Below are 22,237 nucleotides of genomic sequence, written 5' to 3' on the forward strand. Positions count from 1 at the left end.
CAATTAGAGCTAAATCTACAGGTGTTCTTGTTTCCTAACAAATGGTTTAAAATGGGGACAAGACGTTATTATCTGCTGCATGAAGAGAACAAAACGGAGAAGAATAGGATCAAAGCGTTGAATCACAGAGGGGGTGAGAACAGTGTTATGTGTCAAGACAAGTAGGGTCTTGTCTCCTGACTAGTTTATCAGGGCGTAGGCCTGTAGTCTGTGTGCTGTCTACTGCAGCATTAGAAATGCAAAGAGCTGTAACACAAGACTATGAGCCTTGCACAGATTCACCGGGGTGAAAAGAGAGCACAATTACCCAATACGAACATTGTTTGTGTGCACTTAGACATATTTGCAATGTCAATCAAAAGACCATGAAAGCGTAATATTCATAATGCACTGTTGTACACCAATTTCAAATTGATTGCAATGAGAATATGAAAACATGATGTATAGGTGTTTACTTTTATATGTATTAATTTCAAATAAAATATTTTTCAGAATGTCCTTTTATAATGTACGGAGCATCCTTGAATGTGGCTATGATGAACGTACTCTAATTGAACTATAAAATCTTTAATATTTATAATTTTATGGGTATTTCCATCTATGTGGATTAGTAAGAATTCCTCTCTAACATGCCTGCTTCTTCTCTCCCTTTCTGTCTCTCTATCCGTAGGTTCTAAGCTGTGTGATGGACGACTGGCGCACCTCCCACTCCTCCTGCTCCTCGTCCTCCAGGCCCTGCTACTGCTCTGCTCTGGTGAACGCACCTGCCCCCACAGCTGCCGTTGTGAGGGGAAAATCGTCCATTGCGAGTCAGCTGGCTTCTCAGATGTCCCTGAGAACATCTCAGTGGGCTGCCAAGGCCTCTCTCTCCGCTACAATGACCTGCACACACTGCTCCCCTACCAGTTTGCCCACCTCAACCAAATCCTCTGGCTCTACCTGGACCACAACCAGATCTCTGCTCTAGATAGCCGGGCCTTCCAGGGGGTCCGCAGGCTTAAAGAGCTGATCCTCAGCTCCAACAAGATCTCTCAGCTCCACAACGCCACCTTCCACGGGGTGCCCAACCTCCGCAGCTTGGACCTGTCCTACAACAAGCTGCAGATGCTGCAGCCGGGGCAGTTCCATGGCCTGAGGAAGCTGCAGAACCTCCACCTCCGCTCCAACGGCCTCACCAACATCCCCATCCGGGCCTTCCTGGAATGTCGCAGCCTGGAGTTTCTAGACCTGGGCTACAACCATCTCCGGGCCCTCACAAGGACCACTTTCCTGGGGCTGCAGAGGCTCATGGAGCTGCACCTGGAGCACAACCAGTTCTCCCGGATCAACTTCTTTCTGTTTCCACGTCTTGCTAACCTGCGGGGCCTCTATCTGCAGTGGAACCGCATCCGAGCAGTCAACCAGGGCCTGCCCTGGAGCTGGCACACGCTGCAGAAACTGGACTTGTCTGGTAACGAGATCCAGACCCTGGACCCAGCCGTATTCCACTGCCTGCCCAACCTACAGATCCTCAATCTGGAGTCCAACAAGCTGTCCAACGTGTCCCAGGAGGCAGTGTCTGCCTGGATATCCCTGACCTCCATCAGCCTGGCGGGTAACGTGTGGGAATGTGGGACAGGCATCTGCCCACTGGTGGCTTGGCTGAGAAACTTTCGAGGCACTAAAGACACCACCATGATATGCAGCAGCCCAAAGCATCTCCAGGGAGAGAAGATCATGGAGGCTACGAGGAACAACGGAATTTGTGAGGAAACGGACTACTTCCAGACAGAAACTCCTTCCCCGACCCCAGATTTCATTGAGACGACACCCGACCCAACCCCTGCTCCCACCAGCCCCCCTCCACCCCTGCCTCCACCTACCACCCTGGTCCCCCTACCCCCACCTCGGCCTCAGCCCCTTCCCCGCCCCACCTTCCCAAGCCGGGTAGGAATTGACCCTAGAGACTCCCCTCCCAAGGCTCCACCCTCCCTCCGCAGCCTAGTGGTGACTCAGCCCCCAGAGCTGGAGCTCATGTCCTTCCACAAGGTAGTGGTGGGCAGCGTGGCGCTCTTCTTCTCCATGTCGCTCATCCTGACCGTCATCTATGTGTCGTGGAGGCGCTACCCGAACGCTGCACGGCTCCTGCAGCAGAGCTCCGTGGTGGGCCGCAAGCGACGGAAAAAGAGCCCCGAGCCAGAGCAGAACCTGAGCTCCCAGCTGCAGGAGTATTACATGAGCTACAACCCGGCCGCCACCCCGGAGGGTTTGGAGGTGCTCGGCAACGGGACTGGCTCCTGCACCTGCATCTCTGGCTCCAGGGAATGCGAGGTATGACCCGTCACATCAGCCTTTAAAAACAAAACCACAAAAGCAAAAACACAAAGGCTCAAGAAAGAGAGGTAAATCCTTTATCAGGCATACACTGTTAAACCCCCATGCAGCTTTTGTAATTGTTTTTTTTTAAATCATCCATGTATGTCTAATTCATGACTGTGTGTGTTTATTTAATGAAAATAACTTCAAAATATATTTTTTATCATTTATTTCTCTTTGTCCTTTCAAATGCTCAGTCTGATTGTGTGGCCGTTAGGAAACATATTTGAAAATATTTACATGCACAGCCCTGATTGGCTAATGGTCTAGAGCCCACCCCCTTACCCAGATGAACAGTCATTGGTCTATTATAATCAGATTGCATTGTGATATCACGTGGGCCAAAAGTTCCATCCCACCTTAACAAGCTGAAATTGTAGGCGTTGTTTTCAAACAGCTCTTACACGAAAACGGCATTTTCACAATATCAGAGTGTTATTTCGACCTCATAGTGCAAAAAAAGTAATACAAAATAGGGTAAGCACCCTTGAATCTTGGTTCATAACACGGTCGACTTAGAACCTTGACGGTTTCCAATTATTTCTGCGGTTTTGATTCATAAATCGAACCAGACACTGGAAACGTACATTTTTCTATTTAGAACCAGGAGGCAATGGTAACCTAGCTCGGGTTCAGGGAGCTGCATTATTACTCTGCCACGTGTCATGTTCGGCTCTCTGGCTTTAATGCAATTTGTTTAGTTTTTGGTTTGTATAGTTTATTTACCAATCAGCTTATTTTTGTACAGTGTTGTGCTTCAGCAGCATTTTGAGGCACAGTATTTAATCATGCACATGATGAAAAGCAAAAACATTTTGCATGGCTCCAGTGACAGATCCTGGATACACTGTTCCTGCTTTAAGGTCTCACATACGTCATCGATACGACATCATGGCTTGGCTCCTTGGATGGTTAGATATACTGTAGATTAGTCACCACATCATGTTTGTTATGTTTACTACACTCATAATATGTGTGTATTTAATCTATAGGGGTATTTCTTTAAAGGCCAAAATTAAAGACAACGCAGGAATTATTTTAAGGCCACTAGCTAGTTTACAGTACATAACCCCGTCTTGACCGAACTGAAAAGTGAAGCTCTCCAACTCATAAGATTCCAAAAAACAAACTCCAAGTCTATTCAAGACAAATCACAACATGGATTAAGGAGGTATTGATCAGCATTAGTAGGATCCCCCATAACAGAGCGACTGGACCTTCCCTGGCTGCCTGTCTGCTAATGTGGCAGGGTAGAAAAAGGAGAGGTGGAGATCAACATGCTCCCTGTCTCCATGGCTGGGTGCCTATTACTGGTGGCTTATTTAAAGGACCAATCTGCAGTTGCTACATCAAATGATGGACTTCTAAATTAATGATATGTTCCCATTGATTCTTGAAGATTATAACTTAGAAACGCCTCGAGCTTAGTTCAACTGTCGTACCCCATCAGAACCTAAAATATAAGCTTGTTTTAGTCCAATGTTTGTAAATAAAATACTGAAATGCCTCAAAACATGGTTAAAACTATAGTGTAGATATCATCAATGGTCAATCCTTGCATCCATCTATGAATTTGAGATTGGTTATATTTCTCCAGCCCCGTCCCTGAGCTTTTTACCTAAACAGGGCCGGGGACTATTCTATGTTATTATTTTAACTCCTGATTGCTGCTTTAACTGCCTCGGTGGCCCTATACGAGCCGCATGTCAACATCAGAAGCCTCCTCCTTAAGTTTGCTTTATTCACTGCTTTAGCACACTCCGCCAATCAAGATGTCTTAGCTGTGTCTGCGTCCTGGCTTAGGAAGGCCACCAAAAATTCAGAAATTTCCACCCCCAATTACAACATTTTCCGTCAAGACAGAACTGCTAAAGGGGGCGGAATTGCAATCTACTGTAGAGATAGCCTGCAGAGTTCTGTCATACTATCCAGGTCTATGCCCAAACAGTTCGAGCTTCTACTTTTAAAGATCCATCATCTCTCCAGAAATAAGTCCCTCACTGTTGCCGCTTGTTATAGACCCCCCTCAGCTCCCAGCTGTGCCCTGGACACCATATGTGAATTGATTGCCCCCCATCTATCGTCAGAGTTCATACTGTTAGGTGACCTAAATTGGGATATGCTCAACACCCCGGCCGTCCTACAATCTAAACGAGATGCCCTCAATCTCACACAAATTATCAAGGAACCTACCAGGTACAACCCCAAATCTGTAAACATGGGCACTCTCATAGATATCATCCTGACCAACTTGCCCTCTAAATACACCTCTGCTGTTTTCAACCAGGATCTCAGCGATCACTGCCTCATTGCCTGCGTCCGTTATGGGTCCTCGGTCAAACCACCACCTCTCATCACAGTTAAACGCTCCCTAAAACACTTCTGCGAGCAGGCCTTTCTAATCGACCTGGCCCAGGTATCTTGGAAGGATATTGACCTCATCCCGTCAGTAGAGGATGCCTGGTTGTTCTTTTAAAAGTGCCTTCCTCACCATCTTAAATAAGCATGCCCCTTTCAAAAAATGTCAACTAAGAACAGATATAGCCCTTGGTTCACTCCAGACTTGACTGCCCTTGACCAGCACAAAAACACCCTGTGGCGTACTGCACTAGCATCGAATAGTCCCCACAATGTGCAACTTTTCAGGGAAGTCAGGAACCAATACACACAGTGAATTAGGAAAGCAAAGGCTAGCTTTTTCAAACAGAAATTTGCATCCTGCAGCACTAATTCCAAAAAGGTTTGGGACTCTGTAAAGTCCATGGAGAAGAAGAGTACCTCTTCCCAGCTGCCCACTTCACTGAGGCTAGGAAACACTGTCACCACTGATAAATCCAAGATAATCAAGAAATTCAATAAGCATTTCTCTACGGCTGGCCATGCTTTCCACCTTTCGACCCCCCCCCCCGCTTCTCCTTCACCCAAATCCAGACAGCTGATGTTCTGAAATAGCTGCAAAATCTGGATCCCGACAAATCAGCTGGGCTAGACAATATGGACTCTCTCTTAATAAAATTATTGCAACCCCTGTTACTAGTCTGTTCAACCTCTCTTTTGTATCGTCTGAGATTCTTAAAGATTGGAAAGCGGCCACGGTCATCCCCCTCTTCAAAGGGGGAGACACTCTAGACCCAAACTGTTACACACCTATATCCATCCTCCCCTGCCTTTCTAAAGTCTTCGAAAGTCAAGTGAACAAACAGATCACCGACCATTTCGAATCCCATCGTACCTTCTCCTCTATTCAATCTGGTCACTGGTGCACCTCAGCCATGCTCAAGGTCCTAAACGATATCATAACCGCCATCAATAAAGACAGTACTGTGCAGCTGTCTTCATTGACCTGGCCAAGGCTTTCGACTCTGTCAATCACCGTATTCTTATCGGCAGACTCCACAGCCTTGGTTTCTCTAATGACTGCCTCACCTGGTTCACCAACTACTTCTCGGATAGAGTTCAGTATGTCAAATCGGAGGGCCTGTTGTCCGGACCTCTGGCAGTCTCTATGGGGGTGCCACAGGGTTCACTTCTTGGGCCGACTCTTTTCTCTGTATATATAAATTATGTCATTCTTGCTGCTGGTGATTCTCTGATCCACCTATACGCAGACGACACCATTCTGTATACATCTGGCCCTTCTTTGGACACTATGTCAACAAACCTCCAAACGAGCTTCAATGCCATACAACACTCCAACTGCTCTTAAATGCTAGTAAAACAAAATGCATGCTCTTCAACCGATCGTTGCTCGAACCCGCCTGCCTGACTAACATCACTACTCTGGATGGTTCAGACTTAGAATATGTGGACAACTATAAATACCTAGGTGTCTGGTTAGACTGTAAACTCTCCTTCCAGACTCACATTAAGCATCTCCAATCCAAAGTTAAATCTAGAATCGGCTTCCTATTTCACAACAAATCCTCCTTCACTCATGCTGCCAAACATACCCTCGTAAAACTGACTATCCTACCGAACCTTGACTTCGGCGATGTCATTTACAAAATAGCCTCCAACACTGTACTCAGCAAATTGGATGCAGTCTATCACAGTGCCATCCATTTTGTCACCAAAGCCTCATATACTACCCACCACTGTGACCTGTATGCTCTCGTTGGCTGGTCCTCGCTACATATTCTTCGCCAAACCCACTGGCTCCAGGTCATCTATAAGTCTTTGCTAGGTAAAGCTCCGCCTTATCTCTGCTCACTGGTCACCATAGCAACACTCACCGTAGCACGCACTCCAGCAGGTATATTTCACTGGTCATCCCCAAAGCCAACACCTGCTTTGGCCGCCTTTCCTTCCATTTCTCTGCTGCCTATGACTGGAACGAATTGCAAAAATCACTGAAGTTGGAGACTTATATCTCCCTCACTAACTTTAAGCATCAGCTGTCAGAGCAGCTTACCGATCGCTGCATTTGTACACAGCCCATCTGTAAATAGCCCATCCATCCAACCAACTCCCTACCTCATCCCCATATTTGTTTTTGTTTTTCTGCTCTTTTGCACCCCAGTATTTCTACTTGCACATCCTCATCTGCACATATATCACTCCAGTGTAAATTGCTAAATTGTAATTACTTTGCCACTATTGGCCTATTCATTGCCTTACCGCCTTACTTCATTTGCACACACTCTATACAGATTTTTCTATTGTGTTATTCACTGTAAGTTTGTTTGTCCCATGTGTAACTCTGTGTTGTTTTTGTCGCACTGCTTTGCTTTATCTTGGCCAGGTCGCAGTTGTAAATGAGAACTTGTTCTCAACTGGCCTACCTGGTTAAATAAAGGTGGGGGAAAAATAAAAAATTGTCCCCCTGCCTGCCAGACTGCAGTAGCTACGGCCTTCTTTAGCCTCTCTAGCCGCTTAACTCAACAGTGTGTTTAGTAAAATAGTAGAGGGCATAGTGGAAGGGGCATTTGGTTAGCTCCCGCCTGTTTTGGGAAGATTTATGGTAATCATGAAAGAGCCTTAGCAATATGGGTAATCCCAAAGCTTATGATAGGGCTGTTTAATGCAGATGGATGCCCCAGGCCTGCCAGGATGAGGCACTTATTTATACCCAATACCAGGGTAATTACAATCACCAGCCACCAGCACCACGTCTACGTCTACGTTTGATCTCAGGAAGCATGTTTCCCTGTACAGATGCACTGTTTTATCAATGGATACGCACCTGAAGTGATTTAGTAAAATGGGATTATTTATGCTCCGAACGGTATCGTTTTGGAAGGAGGAGAGAAAAAAAGTGACAGAAAGTAATGTGTTTATTAAACTCAACTGGAAGGAACCAAAGATCACAGTAAGCAAAATCTAAAACCCTGTAAATGTTTGGTTTGTATAATGAGTAAATTAATTCACACACTTGTGTGTTTACAGGTTGAATGAATGATGCTATTATAGTGCTGCAAAACAAAATAAGTCCACAGAACCTATGTTATCCATATGAATTATCACTTTATAATCAACATTGTTTACCCTTACTGCTCACTGCAGTTTGCTAATTCTTTTATCAGTTTTTATTTTTGCCTCTGTCTATGCAGCTAAGTAAGCCTCCAGCGTCATTCATTGTAATAAAAGTATAAGGCATTATTTGATTTCAAAACACCCATGGCACCGACGTCAAATTTTCATTCTGCACAAACCCTTTTCTAATTATTTTTAAATGCCTCACCTTTTGTGAGTTATTTGAGAAATATTTCATATAGCACCTATAGGCACCAAGTTACCAAGCCATTCATTAAAATTCCTCTTAATGGCTAAGCTCCTCTATGACAAGGAGAGCTGTTGCGTGGCTAATTCTTTTGCACTCTGTCAACATGTTATGCCCTTAATCCATGGAGATACAGAGACCTCGTATTACCTGCAAAGTGATTAACTCAACTTTAAAGGCTGGCATATTATTTCTGATTGGAACTTTGTTTAATTCAATCTGAGTTTTCTCTCAGACAATGCATGCATTTTCCCGGAAGGGGATCCCAAGGCCTGTACTTTCTTGTTTTCATGGAAACATGCCAGTGAAATGTAGCCTTAGTACGAATGTGTTTCTCCCCATTACAGTGACAAAGTGAATCTCATCATCTCAAACACACAGACACTTTTCTCCCTGTCCTCTGCAAAGTACTAAAGGGGGTCTACAGCAGGTTTTTTTTCTATGGTATGTTGTTGCTCATTTCGGGGAATGTTTAATAATTGAGCAGCAGGCGTCAGCTCAGTTTAGCTTGATAAAAGAGCCATATTGCCGACCAGCACAGCCTTTCATTATGGCTCAGTGCAGTGCAGGCAGTCCCAACGGAAAGCGGTGAGAAAGACTGTAAGTTGCGGCCTGTTCTCAAGAGGAGGACGAGAGAGGAATGCTGCATGCTGGGTCAAAGCCCAATTAAAGCACCAGGGAGAAAGGATCAGAGATGGTGTGATTTTTCCTCTGAGGCTGTTTCAGTTTGGTCATCAAAGGTGTTTGGACTCACCAAAACGTAAATTGTTAATTATGATGTCAAGTCTGGTTTACTGTGCAAGTGCCAATAATATGATTATAACTGGTGAACACAAAACTGGGTAGTTTATACAGAGGTAGTTCGTACAGAGGCATATTTCTCGCCTATAAATCAAAAATATAATCATTGAGAGGAAGTCTATGCTTTATGTCTTAAAAGCTCAATGCTATGCTTTATGCTCTGAAAGCTCAATTGGAACAGATTTACATTCAGACGGCTCCAAAACACTTACATTTGTGTTCAATTACCTGTACACTACAATGCCCCCCTATGATATTTCCTTTCAAATAGAGAGAACGAGTGTTTTCTTGCCAGTGGTAATGGAAAATAGCACTGAGACACAAACTGAGAGCATAGTCACAATAAATACATTTTCATATGGTAGAAGTCACAACAGAGATGTTGCACATATTTGTGTTTGTTGGCTGAAACAATGAACCCCTCAGGAAATAATAGCCATGGTTTGATGATATAAACAGCGGTTAGGTGCAATTAATGGAATACTTTTACCTTGAAGAGTGCTCATCAGGATAAGCATTCAATCAGCATAACAGTTTGTGTATTACTATGGTGCATAGCTTCAATTGAGTTAGGCCACTTTTCCCCATCAGGCAATTATGAGCTACACTGCTTACCGCTACTGGAGAGAACTATTTCAATCAGCTGTTAAAGTGACTGAACATTGTCTGCTTCCTCAAGATAGGACGTTTAAAGTGATGCTCAAAGGTTTTTTTAAATAATTTAATAGTTAAAAAAAAAAAAAATTATGATAGTCATCAGTGACCATCCGTCATTTGCTCAGGTATATTAGCAGAAACATCAAGCCAAACATAAAGAAAAGGGATGAGCAGTTTTATGTCCCTTTTATTCTGAAACCTAAGTTGAAATGTCCAACATTAAATACAGTGCATTCGGAAAGTATTCAGACCCCTTATTCTAAAATTGATTACATCTTTTTTTCCCTTAATCTACACACAATACCCCATAATGACAAAGCAACATTGTTTTATTTTATTTATAAAAACAAAAAACAGAAGATACTTATTTACATAAGTATTCAGACGCTTTGCTATGAGACTCGAAATTGAGCTCAAGTGCATCCTGTTTCCATTGATTATCCTTGAGATGTTTCAACAACTTGATTGGAGTCCACCTGTGGTAAATTCAATTGATTGGACATTATTTGGAAAGGCACACAACTGGCTATATAAAGTCCCACAGTTGACAGTGGCCGCCATCATTCTTAAATGGAAGAAGTTTGGAACCACCGAGACTCTTTCTAGAGCTGGCCGCCCGGCCAAACTGAGCAATCGGGGGAGGGAGGTGACCAAGAACCCGATGGTCACTCTGACAGAGCTCCGGGGTTCCTCTGTGGAGAACCTTCCAGAAGGACAACCATCTCTGCTAAAAAAGGCACATGACAGCCTGCTTGGAGTTTGCCAAAAGACACCGAAAGGACTTTCAGAACATGAGAAACAAGATTCTCTGGTCTGATGAAACCAAGATTGAACTCTTTGGACTGATTTCCAAGCGTCACGTCTGGAGGAAAATTTGCACCATCCCTATGGTGAAGCATGGTGGTGGCAGCATCATGATGTGGGGATGTTTTTCAGTGGAAGGGACTGGAAGACTAGTCAGGATCGAGGAAAAGATGAACAGCCAAAGTACAGAGAGATCCTTGATGAAAACCTGCTCCAGTTCGCTCAGGACCTCAGACAGGGGTGAAGATTCACCTTCGAACAGGACAACGACCCTAAGCACACAGCCAAGACAATGCTGGAGTGGCTTTGGGACAAGTCTCTGAATGTCTATGAGTGGCCCAGCCAGAGCCCGGACATAAACCTGATTGAACATCTCTGGAGAGACCTGAAAATAAATGTACAGCGACGCTCCCCATCCAACCTGACAGAGCTTGAGAGGATCTGCAGAGAAGAATGGGACAAACACCCCAAATACAGTTGTGCCAAGCTTGTAGCGTCATTCCCAAGATGACCCGACGCTGCCCAAGGTACTGCAACAAAGTACTGAGTAAAGGATCTGAACACTCATAAAAATGTGATATTTTAGTTTTATTTGATAAATTAGCTAAAAATTTTAAAAGCCGGATTTTTGCTTTGTCATTATGGGGTATTGTGTGTTGATTGATCAGAAAAAAGTAACATTTTAATCCATTTTAGAATAAGGCTGTCGGCCTCCCGAGTGGCGCGGTGGTCTAATGCACTGCATCGCAGTGATAGCTGTGCCACTAGAGACCCTGGTTCGAGTCCAGGCTCTGTCGCGGCCGGCAGCGACCGGGAGACCCATGGGCCGGGGCACAATTGGCCCAGCGTCGTCCGGGTTAGGGGAGGGTTTGGCCGGCAGGGATGTCCTTGTCCCATCGTGCTCAAACGACTCCTGTGGCGGGCTGGGCGATGCACGCTGACACGGTCGCCAGGTGCACAGTGTTTCCGCCGACACATTGGTGCGGCTGGCTTCCGGGTTAAGTGGACATTGTGTCAAGAAGCTGTGCGGCTTGGTTGGGTCGTGTTTCGGAGGACGCACGGCTCTTGACCTTTTGCCTCACCCGAGTCCGTACAGTCTTGACCTTTTGCCTCTCCCGAGTCCGTACAGTCCGAGTCCGTTGCAGCAATAAGACAAGACTGTAACTACCAATTTGGATACCACGAAATTGGGGAGAAAAAGGGGTAAAAAATTTAATAAAAAGAATAAGACTGTAACGTAACAAAATGTGTCAAGGGGTCTGAATACTTACCGAATACACTGTATGCACTATAAGGCTATTCTATATAGCTACAGTTGAAGTCGGAAGTTTACATACACCTTAGCTAAATACATTTAAATTCAGTTTCACAATTCCTGACATTTAATCCTAGTACAAATTCCCTGTCTTAGGTCAGTTATTTATTTTAAGAATGTGAAATGTCAGAATAGTAGTAGAGAGAATTTTTTATTTCAGCTTTTATTTCTTTCATCACATTCCCAGTGGGTCAGAAATTGACATACACTCAATTAGTATTTCGTAGCATTGCCTTTAAATTGTTTAACTTGGGTCAAACGTTTCAGGTAGCCTTCCACAAGCTTCCCACAATAAGTTGGGTGAATTTTGGCCCATTCCTCCTGACAGAGCTGGTGTAACTGAGTCAGGTTTCTAGGCCTCCTTGCTCCCACACGCTTTTTCATTTCTGCCCAGAAATTTTCTATGGGATTGAGGTCAGGGCTTTGTGATGGCCACTCCAATACCTTGACTTTGTTGTCCTTAAGCCATTTTGCCACAACTTTGGAAGTATGCTTGGGGTCATTGTCCATTTGGAAGACCCATTTGCGACCAAGCTTTAACTCCTGACTGATGTCTTGAGATGTTGCTTCAATATATCCACATAATTTTCCTTCCCCGTGATGCCATCTGTTTTGTGAAGTGCACCAGTCCCTCCTGCAGCAAGCACCCCCACGACATGATGCTGCCACACCCATGCTTCACTGTTGGGATGGTGTTCTTCGGCTTGCAAGCCTCCCCCTTTTTCCTCCAAACATAACGATGGTCATTAAGGCCAAACAGTTCTATTTTTGTTTCATCAGACCAGAGGATATTTCTCCAAAAGTACGATCTTTGTCCCCATGTGCAGTTGCAAACCGTAGACTGGCTTTTTTATGGAGGGTTTGGAGAAGTGGCTTCTTCCTTGCTGAGCGGCCTTTCAGGTTATGTCGATATAGGACTCGTTTTACTGTGGATATAGATACTTTTGTACCTGTTTCCTCCAGCATCTTCACAAGGTCCTTTGCTGTTGTTCTGGGATTGATTTGCACTTTTCACACCAAAGTATGTTCATCTCTAGGAGACAGAACGCGTCTCCTTCCGTAGCGGTATGACGGCTGCGTGGTCCCATGGTGTTTATACTTGCGTACTATTGTTTGTACAGATGAACGTGGTACCTTCAGGTGTTTGGAAATTGCTCCCAAGGATGAACCAGACTTGTGGAGGTCTGCAATTTTTTCTGAGGTCTTGGCTGATTTCTTTTGATTTTCCCATGATGTCAAGCAAAGAGGCACTGAGTTTGAAGGTAGGCCTTGAAATACATCTACAGGTACACCTCCAATTGACTCAAATGATGTCAATTAGCCTATCCGAAGCTTCTAAACCGTGACATCATTTTCTGGAATTTTCCAAGCTGTTTAAGGGCACAGTCAACTTAGCGTATGTAAACTTCTGACCCACTGGAATTGTGATGAAGTGCATTAATCCGTCTGTAAACAATTGTTGGAGAAATGACTTGTGTCATGCACAAAGTAGATGCCCTAACCGACTTGCCAAAACTGTTGTTTGTTAACAAGAAATTTGTGGAGTGGTTGAAAAACGAGTTTTAATGACTCCAACCTAAGTGCATGTAAACTTCCAAGTTCAACTGTATATATGTTTATTATTGTGATATCTCGTTTGTTATAATCATGAGCATCTTGCTACAGCTGGTGATAGAAACATGTTACTGTTTATCTCAAAAACTGTGAAAAGTCAAACTGAAAACCATGTGTACGGTGTTAGGATTTTGTGTAAGATATTTCCATGTCAAAAGATTTCATGTCAGGTATGACTGCCTTTTTGATCTCTTTCTCTACTCAAAAAGAGCTGCCCTTTTTTCAAAGCTCGCTACATACGTAAAATCTGAAATGTTCTTTGATTTCAAGTAAAGGATAATGTGGTTTCATGTCCTGAATATACTCTAGATTCTAGATATGATATGACGTGGTCTTATACAGTTCATCAGAATCATCGCATTGTGCTCCGTGTTCCAATATATTATCATCAGGCATGAATAAAAATCAGTGTCAAATCAGTGCCACTAGTTGAGGGATTGTTCAGACCGACACAGCCCACTGTTTGCATGTCCCATGGCTAATTTCCCCTCTAGTATGTTTCACTTGACAAGTGTCCCTCTAAAAAACGTTTACTGCAGGGATGGGCAACTCCAGTCCTTGGGGGCCGGAGTGGTGTCACATTTTTTCCCTATCAAACACAGCTGATTAAACTAATTTCATTCTAAACTAAGATCATGATTAGTTGATTATTGGAGTCAGCTGTGTTAGCTGGGCCTGGGGCAAAAGTGAGACACCAATCAGGTCCCCGAGGACTGGAGTTGCCCATCCCTGATTTATAGAACACTTTCATTAAACACTGCCATTCTGTCTCTCTCTCTCTCTCGCTCTCTCTCGCTCTCTCTCTCTCTCTCGCTCTCTCTTCGGCTTTAAGTAGCCATTAAGTGCTCAAATCACGCATTCCACTGAGGCTTGTTAATGACTATGCAATAGCTTCTGGTTTGATATTTTGTCCCCATTTTTCAAATCCGGTCTCATCCCCACTAACGGGATCTATGGTCTGCTAGAGAGCTGTTTAATGTGTTGGTCATCCAATTTTTTTTTTCTCACTATTTTATTATTAACTGATTTGTTAATGGATTCAGTGAGCAGATCACAATTGTCTACGTAAAGAATGAAGGTGTGGGGTAGTCTCATGGTTGAGTGGAGGGTTTAGGTGGTGAATGATGAACTAGTCCCTGAACACTCTCTCCATCGTCTAGCTCCACTACATCACACTCCCATTGACTCTCTAAAGGAGAGTCTAAATCTGTCTATAAAAAAGGCAGTGACTGACGGAAACGAGACTAAACAGCACTGAGCCCAGTGAGGCAAACAAATGATGCCCCTGAGCGTTCTTACATGTTGATATCCTGAGCTTGAACTCCTCAACTGTGTCTCAGTAGCAGGATTTTGTTCCTGCCCAGATTGCAGGCATGACCTCAAATTGGTGCCAATGTGCAGTAGTTTCCCGGACGCCTTGTGTGAAAACTGTGGCTGCATGGATAGGATACCCCAGGCCCGTGCAGACTATTCCCTCATCCCAATCCCCCAACACTACAATCCCTACTGAAGTGTTTATTAATAGCTACAGCTGGCACCACGGTGGGTCCTGAAGCAAAGACAAATAGGGAGAGCCAGAGTCTGCCTGTTTTACAGCAGATCTGAGACAGACAGTGAGGGGAGAGATTCTATGGCTGATCTGTTGCTTGTGACACTGGAAGGAAACAAATGCAGTGGCATTGTGGAACCTCATATCAAAGACCTACCCCCTCCATTGCCTTAAATTGAATTTTGTAATCTTCTACCTGCTCCTGTTTCATTTTGCCACTGGCACTGGCAGACACTTTGTACTGTGTCCACAGATAACAGTAACACCTACCCACCTTCCAGTTCACCCACACACACTGCTGTAGCCTACATACCGCTACGCAGATACACATACACAGGCTACACACACAATATGTCGAATCGTACACAGCCGGTGATTTGGAGTGTGTTATTATTTAGAACAGACAAAGACTAATTTACAGTATTGTCCAAGTGCCCACGCACAGGTCTTCAGTGTCAGGCCATTTGTCTTATTAGAAACCTCAACTCCTTGTGCAGCCCTTCCCTCCCCACTTCCTGGTATCACTGTGGTCCATAAGTAAGAGCAGGTCAATTAAGTGGGCTGAGGGACAGAGAGAAAAAAGCCTCCAGGGATTCAACAGCAATTGAAAGCAAAGAATGAGCTGCTCCTGCACTCCTGGCTCTATTTTTATCAAGGCGAGGGATCAAGGAAACATGGATCCATCTCCTGAGAAAGGCTTAAGACAGTCCTACAGCTCTGTCTGTCCCTCTACTAGTGATGGGTCGTTCACGAACGAACGGCTCTTTTTTGACATATCTTTTTGGTGAACGCCAAGAACCAAACCACATCTGTGATAGACGTTCATGTGTTTAGTTTATTTATTTGCATACTGTTACTTCAAGCGTTCTAATTTTGCAGTACTGAACGAAGAGCCATTTGGGAACCAAATGTACGTACAGTTATGAATATAACTACTGTTCCCTGGGGGGAACGAGGTATAACATACTATGGAGAGTCAACGACCAATCATATTCACCTGAAAACTGAAATCACGCCCAACAGGCCAATGGATGCCCTCGGAAGCCCCACCTTTTTGGCTTTAATACCTGGGCTCGCATTAATCTCCTCAATTCAGTACCGCTCTTCAGCGAGCCCAAACTCCATGATGGTGCAGAGCCAAAATATATTATACCTCGTTCCCTCCTTCAAGGAACAGTAGTTATAGTCATAACTGTACGTTCCCTTTCATTAGGTCACTCGGTATAACATGGGACAAACAAACTTGCTCCAAGCCGGCTCGGAGGGTACCAAACTATGAGGCCCACGGCAGCCCAAGCACACAAGGGTTCCACCAGCCTCAAAAAGGGGTTTCAGAAGCCTAATACTTACCAGAGATACCTGAACTGTCAGAGCCTCATGAGGCCTGACCTTTGAGAGCCCCATATAGGGAAACATAACCTGCTGCAACTTGGCTATGCATACTGACATGCTGCCACTGCAGCCCAAGTCTATAGACCCCACAGTTTCAAGAACAATACTTACCTTGTGAGCCTGAAATGTCAGAACTCACACAAGGAACCGCAACTCCAAAACAACAAAACACCTGTTGTAACTTGGTAATGAATCATGGCAGCCCGGGGCTCAAACCCACAGGAAACCTGCAGTCACCTGGAAATTGTGTACTCGCACGCTGCCACTGCAGCCCAAGCCTTAAACCCACAGGAAACTGTGGTAACCCGGATAAATATGCAACCTGCACACTGCCTAACACCCACTCCCGGACCCAGCCATAACAACACTATGAGCCACACTGGGAACAGTTACATCCAAGCAATAAAACCTCACAATGGTATGTTGGGAACCCCAACTCGCTGTAGCACACATATCACCAATCCTTATGCACCTGAACAATGCACAAGAAGCTGCCACACCCCTAGTGGAGTAAGCACGCACACCGCTAGGCAACCCTTTTCCTTTGCTGTCATATGCCAGGGAGATCCACAATCCAATGAGAAAGATGCCGCTTTGAAAGCACCATACCCCGAGTTGTATTAGCGAAACAGACGATAAGCTGGTCACAAACCCTGGTTCTTCCTTTAAAGGTTTTGAGCTTATGCCACGACCGTTTGTGGTAGATGGTGTTAGATTGTGATAAATTGCGTCGTTCTGGCAACAATGGCTGACACTTAAATAGCGTGCCATAGAATTCTGCTGCACCCCGTAAGCTGTGCTGCAACTTTTAAAGGAAGAACTACTGTATCCTTGGTCCTATCCATATATGTGCGTAAAGTGCGCACCGGACACAGACCATGACACCTCTGTTGTTCACCGGAAGCAAACGGAGGAGGTGAGAAAGGGAACAGCTTGAAAGAAAAGCAAGTGACCTGTTAGACATGGGCATAACCTTGGGAGCAAAAGCTGCATTAGGACGTAACATCACTTTGGAGTCGCCAGGCCCACACTCCAAATAGGAAGGGTGTACTGATCCCCAACGTGCTTGGCCAATGCCAAAGCCATGAGCAGGCAGTCTTGTAGGAAAGGACACACTGAATGGTTCATTGGGGAACTCACACAGAGTGTCAAGGACTAAAGCCAGGTCCCAGGTTGGTGCCATGGGCTTAGACACTGGTCTGAGCCGATGTACGCCTTTCGGGAACCACACCATCAGAGGATGAGACCACTGCGTAGAGCCGTCAATCCTTACATGACACGACAAGATGACTGTCATATAAACCTTCAATGTGTAAAAAGAAAGGCCCTGCTCAAAAAGCTCTTGCAAGAACATCAAAATGTCCAACAAAGAGCTCTGAAAAGGAGAAACTCATTTAACCCGAAACCAATCCTGAACCGCACGCCACTTATATGTATACAACCCTCTTGTAATCACAGTCGAGGGTAAACTCCTAGCCGTCAAATTCAATCTTTCAGGGGCCAAACCCACAGATCACATATCTGCAGTTGGGGTTGACAAACAGTCCCTCCATGGGTCCCCACCCAACAGACGGATGATTTTCAGGAACCAGGGTAGTCTGGGCCAATGGGTGCCACCAGAATCAGACCCTCCTGCCAGACCAGAATCAGGTCCACCGGAGGAAACGCATAGAACAGGGTTCGAGGCCACTGATACACAAAATCATCCATTCCCAATGGAGCACCCAGATCCCTCATTGACAAGAAAAGATGATAATGCGTGTTTTCTTGAAAAGCGTAAAGATCGGTCACATATCTGGTTCATATCTGGGCAACCACTGAGGGGTGCAGTCTACACTCCATAGAGATGGGACCCCCTCTGGAAGGTAGATCTGCACCCACGTTGAGGGATCCGGCAAGATACGTCGCACTGAGCGACAGTAAATGTGTACTGCTCCATACGAGCGGCTAACGGGCCAGGTTTAGGAGCTAGAGACACCCCCCCCCCTCTAACATCGGAAGGAAACCCCTCAGCGCTACCAAAACAGTCAGTATCTCTAGGTAATTTTTATTCATCGCCCATTGCACTGTTGATCAAAACGCTCTTTCCGAATAGCCCACACACAGTTCTCCCCATCCCAGTAAGGATGTGTCTGTTGTGATCAGCCTGCAGGACACTACCCGTCCCATGGGTCTCTCCAAGGAGTCAACGCCCTTTAGGCATGACGACGATACCTTGAGCAACCGCTGGCGGTGATGAGATGCGTCCAGACGCGTAGCAATCACCTAGCGCTGAAATAGACGCATCAACAGAAGTCCCAGAGGCACCACAGCTATCATAGAGACAATCAGACCCAATAACTGCAGGCACGAGTGAAAAGGCACAGAGTGCCCCAATGGAAACCGTGCCAGACAGCCGGAATGCGACCTTACTCTGTTGGGACAAAAATGCATGATTCAGTACCGAGTACAGAAGCAGACCCAGAAACTGAATGCGCTGAGCCAGAGTCAAAAGGTTTTCTTGTGATTCCCTATGAACCCCAGAGACTGAATATGGGAAACCAGTGTAGCAGTGTGGAGCTCAACAAGTTCACTCGACTCCGCTATGACTAGCCAATTGTCCAGATAGGCCAATACTCTGATCCCCTGGCATCACACCATTGCCAAAGCCATCGCCACCACCATAGAAAAGGTTCGGGGCAATAGGGAGAGCCGAACAACAGCACCAGAAACTCGTAGGTCACATCCTTGAAATTAAACCTCAGAAACTTTCTGTGGGAAAGATGTACAACTACATGAAAATACGCATCCTTCAAATCTATGGACGTGAACCAATCGATGGGACACACCGACTGCAATAGCCAGTGAAGTGTGAGCAGGATGGAAATCTCCTCTCTCAAGACAGGTACTAGGACTTCTAGGACCATTGACTTAATGATGCAATGAAAAGGAGGAGGACACACAGAAAACTACCCCCTTGTCACCGTCCTCATCACCATCCTCATCACTCATGGTGAAACTGCGCATGCCAGCCACTGGACGGAGCATGCTGCCAGTCTCCCATCCATTATCTCCTTAAGGGGCAGAGGGCAACCCTGAGGACTGGGACAACTTCTTTTTTTTGTCATACTTCTTTTCATATCCACCGCTCTTGACAATTGTGTGTCAGAATATGGGGAAGAAACTGTTTATTATGCCCACACCTGGACGATACCGCACTCTCGATACCCCTGAACACGAGGAACCTTGGGTAGAAACAATGTGCTTTCGTGGTACCGTCATTCTGATATCCATCCCACACCAGGTTCAGGGACTTTGGCAACCAGTAACTTGCTCCCATTGACCGAGCCACTTGGGAGCACTGTTGCCACAGTAAACGCTTGGGTAGGAGGGCCCTGAGAACACCCCCCTCCCCCAGCCTCCAGCTAGGGTTCGAGGTCTGCTTCTTCCACGGCGCTGCAGAGGAATCTGTTTTCACCCCGCTCTCCTTCAACCCAGCACAGCGTCTGTGCCAAGATGTCCGCCGCTGCCCAGAAGCATGGAGATGGTCAAAAACTGACCTTGAAGTCGCTCCCTGGCCCAAGGCAAACCGCCTCTGCTCTACAAGTTTTGAACTTCTATTTGCTATTTATGGCCTGTAGGCCTCATTGACCTGAGCTCATACAACTCGTTTTTGAATAAAGAAATGCATAATGTATGGATTATTTTAACTATAACAAATACTCAGATGAAACATATTGTGCTATTTATCACAGACTACTTTGTTTCAAAGTTTAACAAGGACATTTGTTTTGAAACAATTTCAATTTTTTAAATAGTGGCACAAAATAATATCTGTTGTGTTCCCGGTCAAAACTGACCGGTAGGATTTTATTAGTAAAGAAAGGACATAGGCCCAAAACTACACAAAATTAATGTCTGAACACATTAAAGAACAACAGTAACAATAACAGTATTACTAACAATAACAAAAACATTAAAATGTTCACAATCTGTCAATCAATGGTGGTTACATTTTTTGTGTTCTCATGCACATGTTGGACAATACGTGGTGGTTGTTGCATGTGCCTTGCAAATATATGCACTGCATTTATGGCACATAATGCTCGTTTTGACATCACATGGTGCACACAGATTGCACCTCTTCTTTTTGTCTCTTCTGTCTCTGGCGGCCGTAGATCATTCTCCTGGCCCTTGTGTATCTCTCGCCAATCCAGCAGAGGATGGTGTTCCAGGAAGGTGTTGGCACCTTTGAATGAGGGGTGCCACCATGGCTTTCCCCAACTCTTCTAGGAATAGTCTTCTTTTGAAGAATTTCTCCTGCTCCCAGCCTGGATTCACTTCCATCCACACCACAAATGCTTTGTAGGCTGACACATCTAGGATGTTGAAGACCACCACCATGGGCCAATGTAAGGTCATCCTCTTACAAGAGTATGTGCCGGTAACCTGCAAAACTGCAACAATCATAAAGTAATGAGTACATACAAGTGATACTTCATGTCTTGCATAGTAATGTGAAAAATTGCATCAATGCGTTGTTTTAATTTATCACATCTAAAACATATTTACATGTTCAAATGAATAGAAATGACTCCATATTGTTCACAAATTCAATGTGCATTTCACTAAACAACATTTTTATGGTGCATATAAAACAATTTGGTAATAGTAAAAAAAGTACATGAGACTGGAAAGATAAGAAGTACCATACCTTATCAAGGTTCTCAACTCCCCCTTTGTTCCTGTTGTAATCCAGGACAGCGTTGGGCTTCTTGTCCTCCCTGGTACTCACAGCGGCAACCTTGTGCAGAGTTGTCATCAGGAGCACATTCTTCATTTTCTTTGGGCAGTAGGATAAAAGAGTGTGTGTATCAGTGAAGGCAAATTTAGAGGAAAAACGATCCCTGTCCTTGGTAGTGAGTAAGGCAGGTGGCAACTCAGGAATGTTCCTTCTGACCGTCCCCACCATGGTCATTTTTTGGGGAGCAGCTCCTGACTAAGAGCATATTAGGTGAAGAAATTGTCACATGAGACCTGCAGTCATTTCTAGGAACACCCGCTTCCCCTGGTTCCTTTTGGGAACACCGTCAGCAGGTTTCTGGTGTAAACCTGCCTGTTCCAGGCATAACTGGTCCTGGCATCACATGCTGCCCATATCTTTATTCCATATTTAGACGGTTTGCTTGGCATGTACTGTTTGAATGGGCAGCGTCCTCTTAAGTCTGACCAGGAGGCCGCCCCGTCTGCCTCTCCTGCAGTGAGAGGCAGACAGCCTCTGGGATTAGATCCAATGTCCAGGGTGGAGGTCCGAACAAAGGATCTGCTTCGGGAAAGACGTATTCCTGGTCGTAATGCTGGTAAGTTGACGTTACTCTTATATCCAATAGTTCTTCCCGGCTGTATGTAATAATACTTAAGATTTTCTGGGCTAACAATGTAAGAAATAATACATAAAAAATAAATAATTACTGCGTAGTTTCCTAAGGACACGGATCCATCAAAGGCACATTAACAACCAATGGTTCACTCTCCCCCGCTGAATCCAAAGCATGGGCTTTAGGCTGCCCGGGACCGATGTCATGTGATTGACACTCTGAAAACCCTCCAGAGCCAACCAGGGATACTATATCATCCCCAGAATCCGTACTCTGAACACTGCCAGGAAACCGGAATGAGTCCCACTGGGATGACACCACTATAAACTCCGACCACCACTGCTGCTCTCGCCTCAGACAACACCATTCCCGAGGTCGCTTCACCAGAAGACCCTTCACCTGACGCCCAATTGAAGTTGAGCCAAGCCAGAGACAATTGTCACACAAACTGGTCAGAGCCAAAGCTTTCTGAGTGTGATTCCACCCCAGGCAAACAGGACAGCACTCGTGTATATCTGTAAGTTTAATTTTGAAACCACATGCCCTAGGGCACAGTCGGAGGCTCAAATTCGGCTGGTTAGACATTTTAAACTTACTCTTACCACTGGCCATCTTACTCAAGCAAGGAAGCATTAGCTACACAAGCAGAGCATAAATTAGTTAGCTTTTAGCAA

At 45.1% G+C, this 22,237-nt stretch overlaps 1 protein-coding gene across 1 annotated transcript in view; it reads left to right on the forward strand.

Annotated features, from left to right (window-relative positions):
- Window positions 1-22,237, forward strand: part of LOC106565278 (leucine-rich repeat transmembrane neuronal protein 4) — a 68,803-nt gene that overhangs the window by 32,719 nt on the left and 13,847 nt on the right. Inside the window, exon 2 of the mRNA XM_014132218.2 lies at window positions 671-2,310. Within this exon, the coding sequence (XP_013987693.1) occupies window positions 671-2,310 (1,640 nt within the window). The remainder of the gene's footprint in view (window positions 1-670; window positions 2,311-22,237) is intronic.

The sequence above is a fragment of the Salmo salar genome, chromosome ssa01 (assembly GCF_905237065.1).
Source record: "Salmo salar chromosome ssa01, Ssal_v3.1, whole genome shotgun sequence".
Classification (NCBI taxonomy): Eukaryota; Metazoa; Chordata; class Actinopteri; order Salmoniformes; family Salmonidae; genus Salmo; species Salmo salar.